Source organism: Leopardus geoffroyi, chromosome A2 (assembly GCF_018350155.1).
Source record: "Leopardus geoffroyi isolate Oge1 chromosome A2, O.geoffroyi_Oge1_pat1.0, whole genome shotgun sequence".
Taxonomy (NCBI): Eukaryota; Metazoa; Chordata; class Mammalia; order Carnivora; family Felidae; genus Leopardus; species Leopardus geoffroyi.
The window spans coordinates 117129260-117144157 of record NC_059331.1 but is presented as its reverse complement, the minus strand read 5'-3'; the positions used below and the strand labels follow the sequence as shown (position 1 = coordinate 117144157).

Below are 14898 nucleotides of genomic sequence, written 5' to 3'. Positions count from 1 at the left end.
CTCTCGCTCTCTCTCTCATAAATAAATAAACTTAAAAAGAGTAAAAAAAAATAAAGTGGGGCGCCTGGGTGGCTCAGTCGGTTAAGCATCCGACTTCAGCTCAGGTCACGATCTCGCAGTCGTGAGTTCGAGCCCCGTGTCGGGCTCTGGGCTGATGGCTCAGAGCCTGGAGCCTGCTTCCTATTCTGTGTCTCCCTCTCTCTCTGCCCCTCCCCCGTTCATGCTCTGTCTCTCTCTGTCTCAAAAAAATAAATAAACGTTAAAAAAAATAAAAAAAATTAAAAAAATTAAAAATAAAGCAGGCAAGGAACTAGGGAGTGTTCCTCTAAACTGATAAACTGCCCGTACTTTTGATTTGAAGAGTCAGGAGGGCTTTGCTGAGATAAGTACAAGGAGGTGGGGTGACTGCATTCTAGGGATATGCTTAGAACATATGGGGGCCCCAGGGAAAACCCTGCCTCTTTCCCAGGCCTGTGGAAGGCAGCAACAAAACTAAACACTCCCGAATGCAAGTTCTCCGAGTACGAAATTTTGTTCTCATTCATTGTTCTCAGCCTGGCAGAGTACTGCTCAGAAAAGATGATCTGTAAATACTGACTGAAGGGATATAATGTTTAAGTCAGACAGTCTGCAAACAATTTTTGAGCACCAACTATGCTCAGATTCCCTTGGTCACTGAGCACCTAGGGAGGGATGCTGGGCTCCGCCCTCAAGGAGCCTTGAATCTCGGTGCATGAATTCCTAGTAACGTCAGGACCCAGCGTGGGCACGGTCACACCACACAAAGCTGGACACTCCCAGGCGCGGACACCAGGGGCTCCCCACAGGGCACAGCAGCCTCAGATTTGCCGAGTGGAACGGTGAAGCCGCGGTGCCAGTCCGCACGCCACTGTTGGTGGCGAGGCCCGGCAGGCTTCAAACCCCTCCGGACCGAGGGCGGGCGATGAGGCCTCGGGGAGGAAAGCCGAGCACACTGCTCTGGTGCGCCCCAGGCCTCGGATCGCTAAGACCTGGCGGGGACTCCTGCCAAAGACGAGCCCCGGGGCGTCAGCGACCCGCCAGAGCGTAGTCACCCAAAGAGAGGGAACCGGCCGGCTCTGGGCCTTGGGCCGGTCTCGGGACACCGCCCGCCGTCCTCGCCCCGCCCCGGTTGCACCCGCCCCGCCCCGGCCCGTCCCGGCCTCCCTCGGCCCAGTTCCCCCGGTCCCGTCTGGCTGGCTGGCCGCGGCGCAGGAGAAGCTGAGGAGCAAAGGTCCCAGCGGCCCGCCCCCTCCCGCCGAGCCCCCGCCCCCAGCCCGCCCCGCTTGGCTAATTCGCCCGGGCAGGCTCGGGGCGCTGCGTGAGCGGCTGCGGGGATCGGGCGAAGCTGGCAGGTGAGTGCGGCGGCGCGGGCTCCGCTCCGGCTCTCGCCCCGGCGGGCGTTCGGCCCCGAGGAGCCGGGTCCGCGGCTCCTGTCTATCGGGGACACTCCTCCCCGCGGTTGCTCCATTCCTGAGGGAGACCAGTCGGTCGGCTGCCCAGCGACTGGCCATCGGGACGCACTGCGTTCCACTCTCCCCCATTCCCGGGCCTCTCTCCCCCACTTCCCCGCTGCCTCTTTCTTCCCGGGCTGTTGCGAGGACTGGTACCTTGTGTCCCCTCGTCCCCACCCCGTTCACCATCTCTCTCCACTCCTTCATCCTTTGTCCTCCCGTTTCCCCCTGGATGTGCAAAGGCTTTCCCGGCTTGCAGGGCGTGTGTGCGGGAAAGGAAGGCCGGAGCACACGAGTTGAGTGTCTGGGCTTGAACGATTCCCTATCTGCCTGAAATTGGGCCCCAAGCTTGGAGAGGAGGCCAAGCCCCCCTGAATGTCCTAGGCGGGGGATGGGATGACCTCATTCACAGCTGCCCGTGGCTTCCCTAGGCCTCGAGGTGCGGACCCCCTGGGCGCCCACTTCACATCTGCACCTGAGAGGCAACGAGGATGGGGGGCTCCTACAAAGGCGTTTGTTGTAGAGTGTTTTGAAACACCACTCATCGAGGGGAGGCTCTGTTCTACAGGATGGGGAGAGGGATGGAGGTCTTGGGGTCGCAGCCCTCAAGAGGCAGAGAATTGGAGTGGAATGAAAGAGGTGCTGTGAGGTCAGAGAAGCAGCTGAATACATGTAGTGTAAATTGATCATTGTCACAATCAACCACCAATGAGCTCTTCCTATTAAGGAAAACATCTGTGAGAAGTGGAGCCCAGGCAATTAGAGACTCGATCTGAGAAATATGGCCCAGGCTCCCAGCTGCTGTCCCATAGATCGCCTGCTTTAAGAGGAAGTTTGGCATTTTCCAGCAGTGTTTTTCTTTTTGTTCTCTTTGAACCCTCAAGGGGACCAGAGAGTTCTTCTCTGTTAAGCCCTGTCTCTTCTGTTACCCACTCCACTTCCCAAAAGCCTTTTCTGTCTCACCCTCACTCCTTTTTCAAACTCACGCCTGTCCTGTGACCATCATTTGTGTGTGTTTTTTTCTTTCACATACTGCTTTTTATTTTAGAAAGAAGCGATAGAGTACCTTGTCTTTAATTTGGCTTTTTATAAAATGAGCTCAGGTCCTGGGCTGTGAGCTGGGAGGATATAAAAAGATGACACCTCTGTTTTAATAGACTAAATTTTACTTTGTTATTTAGAAAACTAAAAATAATTCAGAATGTGCTGAAGTTGTTAACTATGAGACATGTACAGCAATGTCTCGTTTCCCTGGATAGTGAGGAAATAGCGTGTCCCATAACTGTGATTTTCACTTCCACTGTAACTGTAGTTTACCCTTTTGAGCACACTTTCTTATTTTATAAAATGAATCTTATTCATATTTTAGAAAATTAATCCTATCAAAGAGCTGACTGAGGAAATCAGCAAAGCATGGTGGTCAATGGCTCAGGCTTGGGAGGTAGTTGGACCACCATTGGAATCTTGGCTTTGCACTGATTCTCTGTGTGACATTCAGCGTCCTCCACAGATCTCCAGGAATACACTTAGATTTGAAAGAGTTGGGTTTGTTGCTTGTTGCAGCGAGGGCGTCCTCGCAGCTCAGGGAACCCTGGGGCGTCTCAGTAAGTGGGTGTTAGAAAGGAGTTCTAGCATTCAGGCTTGTAGGTGGTTTGGGGGAGAGTTTAAGGAAACAGGACTGAGCTCTGGATTGGATGCTGTCAGGAAGAGGGAGAATTCTATGGAGTATCTTCACAGATCTTGTCTAAAATGAAAGAAGGCTGCAGTGAGCTGTGGTTGGCCAAGAAGCAGCCGTCATTCGTTAGCCACGACTGGTAGTGGTGGTGGTGGCGGCGGTGGCTGTTTGGTCATTTTTGTGGTTTGGACAGTATTCGCATTTTGAGGTCACAAGATTACAAGGGGTCTTGTTTTTGTTCTAATTTATCATGACGTCACCCAGAGTGGTCTTGCCTGATGTTGCTGTGCTGAGGCACTGTTCGTGCTCAACGGGAGCATGCCGGGCCTGCACCTGGCCACCCCAGGGCTGGCTTAGGACCAGGCCAGCTCCCTGGTGCCAGGGCTACTTTTTTTCTTTGTTTTCTTCCCTCTTTCGTGATATGGACAAGTTGCTTAACATCTTCAAACTTGAGTTTCCATCTCTGCACAATGCCTATTCGGTGTTGTTTTGAAGATTCAATGAGGAAATGCATAGTGAGAATTTAGCCCAGTGCTGGCACAGCACAGGTACTCTACAGCTCCTCTCTTTATCTAGTGTATTTTGATGCTGAGGTTTCTTCCTCAGAACTACTCAGAACTTCCTCAAAACTAATCAGCTAGAGCTGCTCCAAAGAAGCATCCTTAACTGAGCATGAAGAAGAACTGGGTCCTTTCCAACTCAAAGATTTGATCATTCTGTCACTTGGAACCATTATGAATGGATGCTAATTATGTGTGTTCTAATCTCAGGCCATCATGACCTTGGCGCCTATTTTTCCTTTGCTCCCAGGAGTCAGTGGCCCCAGTTGGCCGGGTGCTTTTCTGATTTGGTATTGTCTTGGTTTCATAGTCTCTTCTTTCAAAATCTGTTGTCCAGGAGTCTGATTCAAACTTCCGTATCCTTACCACATTTGCTTTTGCTTTCTGAGTTCTAATTGTTTTGAGCTGGGTGAGTAAGGACCTTTTGCTAATGGAATTTCTTTTTTTTTTTTTTTTAAGTTTTTATTGAAATTCCAGTTAACGTACAACGTAATATTAGTTTCAGGTGTACTATTTAGCAATTCAACACTTCTATGCAATACCCCGTACTCCTCACAAGTGCATTCCTTAGTCCCCATCACCTATTTAACCCATCCCCCCACCCAGCTAATGAAATTCTTTTTTTCTTTTAAATGTTTATTTATTTTGAGAGAGAGAGAGAGAGAGAGACAGACAGACAGACAGACACTCCCAAGCAGGCTCCTGGCTGCCAGTGCAGAGCCTAACGTGGGGCTCAAACTCACGAACCATGATATCATGACCTGAGCTGAAATCAAGAGTCAGATGCTTCACTGATTGAGCCACCCAGGTGTCCCATAGCTAATGGAATTCTTAAGGCCTTTTGTGAGAGCCAGGATCTGGGGTACAGCTGTGAAATGCAATGGGTTTTTAGGCCTTGAGCAATTTAAGCTAGATCTCTCGTGAGGCCATTTTTGTCTCCTTTGAGATTGGAGCACACTGGAAATTTGAATCTGAATTCTGACTAATGTTGAGTTGAGACCCTATTGTGCTTGTCTGTCAGGCAATGTGGGTTCTAGATCTGTCAGTTGGCTTTCAGGCATAGTATTTAATCTTTCCTGGCTAGACCGTTACTTTAGATATTTGAGAATGGTATGGCAGCTTATTGTTTCCACTGCCACATGATAAACTCGACTGTATTAAATTTCTATCCTGTGTTTTAGCTGGCCTATTATATAAAAAACTCCTAGGAATAAAGAAAAAAAAAAGAAAATGGACCAAGGACACAAATGGTTAAGAAAAGGAAATACAAAAATCCTTTAAACAAAAGATGCTTGATTAAATTCATATTAAAATAACATATCCTAAGACTATACTGAGATATACTGTTTCTCACCTATGATACTGACAAAAATATAAAAGTTTGAGAACTACTGCTGAGACTTTGATACCTTACTGGTGAGACTGCAAAATGGTACAGCCCCTAAAATTATAGATGTATTTACCCATACGTCTAGCAATCCCTCTTGTAGGAATCTTCCTTTGGATTCTCCTACCCATGTATGAAGAAGACATGTCCAAGAGTATTTAGTGTGGTATTCTTATGCTAGAAAACGTAGACATAACCTACGTGATCAGCCCTACAAGACAAACAGTGGTACAGCCACATGATGGAGTATTCAGCTGCAAAGATGAAGGTACTAACATGGGAAGATTTCCAGCACATCTTGTTACATGATAAAAAAAAAATAAGATGTCTGCAGAACAGTGTGCAGACTTCTTTGAACTTGTATTTGTATAAAGAAATACTGTGGTAATATACCTGCAGGGAAGAGCCTTGAAAGGGTAGATGGAATCTGGGGACAAATGAGATTTCCCAGTGTATTTTTTTTTACACAATTTAGATATTTGAGCCATGTAACATATTATGCATTTAAACATAATAAAAAGAAACCTCTAGCTTTAACTTTGCAAGAATATATGGATTTTCTTGATTGAATTAGCCTGACTCTAATAAAAACCTATAAAGCAATAGCCACCTGCATTAGCTTTTCCTAAAGCACACTACTCTGTCAAGAAGGAAAATTAACTGTGTTTGATGGTGGATGGAAACAAAATAATTTAGGAGTTCCTTTTCTTTAGCCTCTAATTCCTCTGGGGAGGATTAGTGTCATTACAACAGCTTTGTCATCCGCAACAGATGGATTTTATTATGTTATGTATATATTTGTTTTCCTTTTTTTTTTTTTTTTTTTTTTTTAATTTGAGAGTGAGCGAGTAGGGGAGGGGCAGAGAGAGAGAGAATATGAAACAGGCTCTGGCCTGTCAGTGCAGAGTCTGATGCGGGGCTTGAACACATGAACCGTGAGATCCTGACCTGAGCCAAAACCAAGAGTTGGACACGTAACTGACTGAGCCACCCAGGCGCCCCAAGTTATGTTTTTTTTTTTGTTTTTTTTTTTTTTAATTTTTTTTTTCAACGTTTATTTATTTTTTTTGGGACAGAGAGAGACAAAGCATGAACGGGGTAGGGGCAGAGAGAGAGGGAAACACAGAATCGGAAACAGGCTCCAGGCTCTGAGCCATCAGCCCAGAGCCTGACGCGGGGCTCGAACTCACGGACCGCAAGATCGTGACCTGGCTGAAGTCGGACGCTTAACCGACTGCACCACCCAGGCGCCCCAACAAGTTATGTTTTTTAATGGCAAGTCTGATTTGGCTTTTTCAGAAACCTGTTTGACCTGAAGGGAAGTTAGTGAACTCCCTTTCATGTTATACCAGAAAAGAATAGAAATTATAAAACTAGAGATGCAGATACCAATGGTGTATATACTGAGGCAGATTCTGCTGTGGCTCTGCTCTTGGACAAGCAGGATGAATTCCCACAGATCATTGGGGAGACCTTGTTTTGTTAAAGGTTCTTTCCGTACGTTCGGCAAAATAAATCTTGCACGCTACCCTGGATCCACTTTCAGCAGGTATGTCCCCCACCAATCTGCTTCCTCCTGAATTTCCTTTCTTGGTACCTGGCATCTCTATCTCCTTAGCCAACCCACACCTGACATACCTGGAGACCATCCTTTGGAGTCCCTTTCCATACCACCCTCACATCCAACCAGAGTTCAGGGGAAACCACCAAATCAGCATCTTTTCTATCCTTACACCGATGACATAGTTCAGTATAGCCATTTGATGTCCATCTCTAATCTTGTTCCCTCCCAGCTGGTTTCCTGTTTTGCTTCCGGAAGATCTTGCTAACGGTCCACTCTTGATTGCATTGCTCCCTGTACAACCCCTCTGATGGCTCCTGCTGCTCTGGCCCCCAGCAAGGGAGGCATGGCTTGCATGGCCTGGACCAAGGCTTCCTCATCCCTGTCCTTTGCCCTTCTCTTCTCTAGAACCGTGCACTCCAATGAGAGAACCAATCCCAGAGTTTGAAAGGTAATTCTGTATCTGTCAAGCAAGTGGTGATGGGTATACTTACACAAAATGATGTCTCGTGGACCATGATGAGCTTGTCAGTCACAAATCTTGCCATGCACGATCTTCCCCACCCCTTCCACCACCTCCTGCAAATGCCAGGCTTTTATAATTGCTGATCCTCTGCCTGTTTCTACTTAGTCCACAAAATGCAGTTGGATCCTGTGTACTTCAGGAGGACTTCTCTGACCATATGCTTCTCTCCAGTTGGATTTAGAACCCTTTTCTTGGTTCATTTCTTATGACAATATCAATATCTAGCATAAACCGTAGCTGTTTGTGTTTCTATCTGGCCACCAAACTAGTAGCTCATCAAGGAGAGAGATTACTTTATGTATTTATTGAAGTATAGTTGACACCCACTGTTATATTAGTTTCAGATGTATAGTGTATGATTTGACAACTCTAACTTATGCACACCACAACTGTAGCTACTGCCTGTCACCATACAAGGCTTTTGCAATACCATTGACTATATTCCTTTTGCTGTACCTTTCATCCCTGTGACTTATTCTATAGCTGGAAGCCTGTAGCTTCCACTCCCCTTCATCTATCTCCCTACCCCACCCCTCTGGCAACCATCAGTTTGTTCTCTGTGTTATGGGTCTGTTTCTGCTTTTGTTTGTTTATTTGATTCCACATATAAGTGAAATCCTCTGGTTATTTGCCTTTGTCTGATTTACTGAACCTAATACCCTCTAGGTCCCTCCATGTTGTTGCAAATGGCAAGATCTCATTCTTTTTTATGGCTGAGTATTATTCCATCACACACACACACACACACACCACATCTTGTTTATTCATTTGTCTGTCAGGGGACACTTGGGTTGCTTCCATATCTTGGCTGTTGTAAATGCTGCAGTAAACATAGGGTGCATATATCTTTTCAAATTAGCATTTTTGTTTTGAGTAAATTCCAGTAGTGGGATTACTGGATCATATGGTGTTTCTATTTTTAATATTTTGAGGGAGCTGCATATTGTTTTCAACAGCAGCTGCACCAATTTACATTCCCACCAAGAGTGCATGAGGGTTCCTTTTTCTCCACATCCTCACTATCACTTATTACTTCTTGTCTTTTTGATTCTAGCCATTCTGAGTGGTGTGAAGTGATATCTTATTATAGTTTTGATTTGCATTTTCCTAGTAATTAGTGCTGTTGAGCATCTTTTCATGTGTCTGTTGGCCATCTGTGTAGAGATAGATTACTTTTTGTATCAGTATCCTAAGTGCTTAACGCAAGTACCTGTGTGTAGTAGGCACTTAAGGACAATTAGTGAATGATTCAGGAAATGTTTCAATAAGTGAATAAGTGCTCAGCACAAGCAAGCAATTTAATATAGTGAGAGATGAATTACAGATGAGAGTCTGAGCATAGGGACTTTTCCTTCCATGCTGTTCACTGTTTATCAAAAAGTAACTTTTTATGTTTTAGAACACTTTCCTTAAATGTTTATTCTTACTGTTAATACACAAGAACATAGGGAGCCACACAATAATCAGAGAAAAGGCACTTGAGAGAAGGGCGAGTGATAAGTAAGGCAAACATTTTCTGATGTCCTAGAGGAGGTTCATGTTAAAGCAAGCAGGTTCGACTAGTTAATGTCTAAGACTAATCCCAGCTCTCAAACTCTGTGATTTTCTATCTGTGTGACTGCCAGACACAAGGGTACAAATACAAATAAACCACATTTCTTATCCATTGGATAATTTAATCTTTGAGCATGGATAATTTAAAAAAAAAACACACCTTATTTCACTTGTGCTTTTTTTGAGTAATAATTACGTGTGTGTATTTATGTGTATGCACATATATATATTTGTGTGTGTATGTGGGTGTATATAGTCTATACGTATATAACTAGGTGCAATTTATATATTGTGAGTTGTTAATAACGTTTGCCCGTATTTCTTTTTTTTTTTTTATTTTTTTAATTCTTTTTTCAACGTTTTTATTTATTTTTGGTACAGAGAGAGGCAGAGCATGAACGGGGGAGGGGCAGAGAGAGAGGGAGACACAGAATCAGAAACAGGCTCCAGGCTCTGAGCCATCAGCCCAGAGCCCGACGCGGGGCTCGAACTCACGGACCGCGAGATCGTGACCTGGCTGAAGTCGGACGCTCAACCGACTGCGCCACCCAGGCGCCCCCGTTTGCCCGTATATCTATTACAGTGTTTTAAAAGCAATTTGTAAAAGATTTTTTTACAAGTATTTTTTATAAGTATTCTAGTTTTTTTTTTTTTATAAATATTGTAAGTATTTTCTCAGTTTTCTGTTTGTCTTCCTAAAGGCCTTTCTCATCCTACAATTGAACAAATATTTGGATTTTTAACTAGTACTTCTATAGTTTCATTTTTCCTCAAAAACCCTCAAATCCATTGAGAATTTTCTCTTGTGTATGGAATGAGCTGGGAATCTGGCTATATATTTTTTTTCAGATGATAAGCCCATTCTTCTGACACCATTTATGGAATAGTCTATACTTCTTCTACTGAATACAGTATTTTATATCTTCCAGGGTGTTTCTTCTTTTTCCCCACAGCTGAAGAGTGACGAGGTCTTCATTTCTGAATTAAAAAGTAATAGTTCCTTTCCATTTGTGAATAGGGGAAATCACACAGAGTGGAGAAAAAGCACATTGACCCTTCAAAGAAGAGGTCCTACCTTTGTATCTTACAAATTAGGGTTGTCAGTATGTTGGTCAACAAATATTCCCATGTGTCTGCCTTCTAGATATATTTCCTGACCATTGTGGCTGGCTCAGCCCATATGACTGCTTCTGATGAATTGTGAGTGAACGTGTTCTGTGTCAGTTTGAGGCCAGAGCATGTAATTGCTGGTGTGAACTCTTTCCTGTTGGATGATGATTGACAGTATTCAAGAAGGTGGCTTCCCCTTTAGTCTGGACCCTTGAATGACTACAATGGCAAAAGTTTTCTTGTCCTCCTGTGTTGGAAGTATAGCGTGGCCCATAGATAAACCTTTCTTGTTATAAGCCACTAATATTTGGAACTTATTTTTTTCTGAAGCACAACCTAGCCTATCTTCACTTACACACCTGTTCTCTTTCAGTATTCAATTTAATTTTTTGTCATCAACTGAACTCACACTAGTTTTGTAGGGAGAAGATAGGATTGACACTAGGGAGAAATAAGGCAATTTTAGAAAAAAAATAGGTGAGATAATAACTTCCTATTTAATTTGGGGGTAACTTTTTTTTCTTCCAGGTAATCTGGAGTTCTCATCATGTTTGCCAAAGCAACAAGGAATTTTCTTAAAGAAGTTGATTCTGGAGGTGACCTGATTCCAGTATCAACCTTGAATGACTCTGATAAATTACAGCTTCTAGGTCTGGTGACCAAAAAAAAGAGACTCTGGTGCTGGCAGAGACCCAAGTACCAGTTTTTATCTGTCACCCTTGGAGATGTGCTTACAGGAGACCAGTTTCGGAGTCCAGGTAGGTTCCTTTGGGTATATGCTACAGTTAGTTCCAGAAAGATGATGATTCATCTTCTAGGTTATATGCTGTCTTGAGTGATTGTAAGGTGACATCTTATAATGAATTCTCCTGTTTCTTTGCATACTGTTCTTAGAGATATACCCTTTCTTTAAATGAACAAAATTCTACAGGGCAGACGTGAAAAGTTATAGCTTAAGTTTTAAAAAATAATATTGAAGTTTGTGATGTAAAATTAAGACATGTAAAATTAAGGCCCACCGTAAGTGTTGTGGCCACTGAGCATAAATAGGTTGATTCAGATCCTACATATCCAACGGGAGGGTGTGAAAGTTTTATTACTCACATAATGAAGCTTTCTGGGGAGACCAGGATAGGCTCTCAAGCTGGTCCAGAAATAGCTGGAGAAGAGGGGAGATAAAGTGGTAGAATTTCTGTGTAGCACTTTGTATAACCTAAGACTTCCATTTATCAGAAAATGACATTGTTCTGGCCTAAATCCAGTAGATACATTGAGTATTTGCTATGTGCCAGGCTCTGCATTATGTGATTTAGGTACATCAACTTGTAACAGAATTCATCAGGGAGGCATTATCTCCAAATTAGATATGAGAAAACTGAGGCTCAGGGAGATGAATTTTAGCCAGTTCTTCTAGCTAGGAATATTAGAATAGTGATTATAATCTTGAGCTCTTAACAACTGTTCTATGCTGCTCCCCTAAGAATTTCCCAAAGTGTTTGTATTCCATAGGATACAAATAAAATAGGAAAAGCCTTTGAATTGAGGGCATTTTCACAATCTTCTTATTTTTGGTGGTGGTGAGAGAGATGATTCTCTGTTTTGTAAATTGCAAAGATAATGATGGGTGATTAATTCTCATTAACCTTTGTTGAGGAATGGGTTTTCTTGACTGGAGTGAAAGAAATACAGGTGTTGGGGGCAGTGAGTGGTTAGAAAGAAGCCTTTCAGACTTCAGGAAGATTGGAATGCCTTATGAAGTATAAGAGTATAAGTATAAGGAGCCCAGGCGAACCTTGGGGGAGAGAAATGAAAAAAGCCCAGTGTGAAGTTCTGAAGAGCCTCTAAGTGTAGCCATACCAAATGACAGTGACTGAGACTATTTTTATGGTGGTATTTGGTTGGATTAGAGATGAGAACACTAGAAATATGGAGACATGAGGCTGGCAATTCAGAGATGAAATCATCAGATGTTTATCTTTAGTGTCCAGAAAAGAAGGGTAGAGCTTGAAGGCAATGGGATAACCATCTGGATGTGACCAGATGAGATAGTAATTCATGGAGGACTTGATGGAAGCTGGGACACTTGGTGGGTGGTGGCATCTTCCTAAGTCTGGGAAGCCGGAAAGTAAGGGTAGAGAATCTGGAGATTGTGTGTTCCAGGATGGTGTTGGAGTGAGGGAGGGAGGGCAGGCATGACAACTGACTTTATCAGGAATAGAGATAAGGTATGATAAGGAATTAAATGGCTGGGTAGAGGTCAGTATAAACAGGTAAGTGTGGGGAGGGGAATTTTTTTCATAGAGATGGTAATGAAGGCCCAGGGAATGTTCTCTAAGATGGGTGGGAAGGGAAGGGAAGATGCCCAGGGTCTACTTGGCTGACCTGCTAGATATCACATAAGGCAGACCTCTCTGTTGTGAGTGGAGGCTGCTGTTTTCACTCTGCTTAGGTATCAACCTCATGAAGTCCCTTTATAGTCTTTACCCTGGAAAAGTGCACATTTAAAATATTCTATTTTATAATCTGGATAGTGTTTAAATGGATGCTTGCTTGAAATTTTATTTATTTTTAAGTAATCTCTATGCCCAATGTGGGGCTAAAACTCACAACCCTGAGATCAAGAGTCACATGCTCTTTTGACTGAGCCAGCCAGGCACCCCTGGATGCTTGCTTCAACATTATTCGTTAAACTCTTTAGATACTTTTTGTGCACCTATCTATATACGTATATATTGGAATTGAAATCCAAAAACAAAAAACAAACAAACAAAAAAAGCACCTGGTAGAAAACCTGGCCACCAGTTCACATCGAACTGGCTCCATTTTCCTTTTCACATACACAGCATGGCTGCCAGACTTCCAGTTTGAGTGCAAACTTCATGTTTCTCATGGATTTCCACAGGACTGGAAAGGTAGGTGACCTAAGGCAGAGAGGTGGCCGTATTATCATCAGACTCCTTTGCATGTCTCATTCACTCCAGCGGTTGTGGAGTCGGACTTTGTGAAATATGAGGGCAAGTTTCAAAACCAGCTGAGTGGGTCCATCGAGACGGCACTAGGGAAGGTCAAGCTGAGTATTGGAGGCAAAGGCCTTGTGGAAAGGCAGTCTTCTTTTGGAACCCTGAGGAAGCAGGAGGTGGATTTGCAGCAGCTCATGAGAGATTCCACTCACAGGTAATGAGAATTCTGTTTGGCATTTTGGATTTTGACATGTGTCCCATTTAAAGGTCATTCATTTGGACCCTTGTAAAAAGGGTGACCGATGGGAACTTCGCCCCAAAGCAAACATTATTGAATGCCTGTCGTGCTGAAACTTGACGAGAACTTATCTTTTACTCTGGAATTTCTTTATTTTTAGTGTGAGTGGCGAGACCTGGAAAGCACCATTTTTTTAAAAAATAAGGTATAATTAATATATAACGTTGTATTGTTTCAGGTGTACAGCATAATGATTTGCTATTTGTCTATATTGCAAAATGATCACCACAGTAAGTCTAGGTAATACCTGTCACCGTGCATAGTTGTAAATACAATTTTTCCTGTGATGAGAAATTTTCAGATTTATTCTCTTAGCAACTTTCAAGCAGGCAATACAGAATTATTCACTATAGTCCTTGTACTGTAAGTTACATCCTCATGACTTATTTATTTCATAACTGCAGGTTTGTACCTTTTGATCTTCTTTACCCACTTTACCTACCCCTCACCCTCTACCTCCAGTAATCACTAATATAGTCTCTATATGTATGAGCTCATTTGTTGTGATTCCATATATAAGTGAGATCATGCTGTATTTGTCTTTGTCTGACTTAGTTCACTTAGCGTAATGCCTTCAAGGTCCATCCGTGTTGTTGCAGATGGCAAGATTTCCTTCTTATATGTGGCTGAATAATATTCCATTGTATATGTATTAAGTTAGGTTCCTGACCGATTCCAACAGTGTCTGAGAATTCAACTCAATGCTGACACTATCTACTTAAAGATAGTATCAGATTCACAGGTGAAAGATTCAGTCCTAAAAGACTGCCTTCAACCCTCACTCTGTATCAGATGCCAGCAGCAAGCCCAGGCTGTTAGTTATGCTTCTGACCACCTAGCTACAGATTGGAGGTTCCCGTGACCTCCTCCTTGGACTTTAGATGCCATTCACACGTCTAAGTTATTACCTGTACTTCTGGCCAACTGGCTAAAAACCAGATTCCTATGATTCCTTTCTTGAGTTCAATTAATTTGTTAGAGAAGCTAACAGAACTTGGTAACATTTTACATACTAGGTCACTGGTTTATTATAAAAGGATATAACTTAGGAACAGCCAGGTAGAAGGGATACATAGGGTTGGGTGGGGAAAAGGGCGTGGAGCCTCCATGCTCTCTCCAGGTCACCACTCTTTCCAAATCTTCACGTGTTCACTAATCTGGAAACTCTCTGAATGCTGTCTGGGTTTTTAGGGAGGCTTTATTACATAGGCATGATTGATTAAATCATCATTGGCCAGTGATGACTGATTCAACCTTCAGCCCCTCTCCCCACCCTAGAGATTGGGGTGGGGGTACTGAAAGTTAAAACCTTGTAATTACACTGTTGGCTCCCCAGGTAACCAGACCCCATCTTTAGGTTACCTAAGGGCTTTCCAAAAGCCATTTCTATCCCTCTTACCACAGGAAATTCCAAGGGTTTTAGGAGCTCTATGCCAGAAACTGGATTAAAGACCAAGTTTAAAGACTATTTCTTACTATAAATCACAATATAACATATATGCCCTATTTTCTTATCTATTCATCCATATATGGACACTTAGATTGTTTCTATATCTTGGCTGTTGTAAATAATGCTGCAGTGAACATGGAGTGCAGATTGTTTAAATATTTTACATAAATACCCGCAAGTGAAATTTCTGGATTATATGGTAGTTCTATTTAAAATTTTTGAGGGACCTTCATACTGTTTTTCATAGTGGTGGCACCAGTTCATGACTTCACCAACAGAGCCAAGGTTCCCATTTCTCCACATCCCCTCCAACTCTTGTTATTTCTTGCCTTTTTGATATTAGCT

At 43.2% G+C, this 14898-nt stretch overlaps 1 protein-coding gene across 2 annotated transcripts in view; it reads left to right on the top strand.

Moving 5' to 3' along the window:
• Positions 1-1262: 1262 nt before the first annotated feature.
• GSDME (gasdermin E) overlaps positions 1263-14898 on the top strand; it is a 70606-nt gene continuing 56970 nt past the window's right edge. Inside the window, exons 1-4 of one of the 2 annotated variants that reach the window (XM_045495106.1) lie at positions 1263-1373; positions 6888-7106; positions 10374-10603; positions 12827-13019. In XM_045495106.1, coding sequence (XP_045351062.1) covers positions 10393-10603; positions 12827-13019 — 404 coding nt within the window. In that variant the 5' untranslated portion in view covers positions 1263-1373; positions 6888-7106; positions 10374-10392. The remainder of the gene's footprint in view (positions 1374-6887; positions 7107-10373; positions 10604-12826; positions 13020-14898) is intronic. The other variant, XM_045495107.1, reaches the window with a different exon arrangement.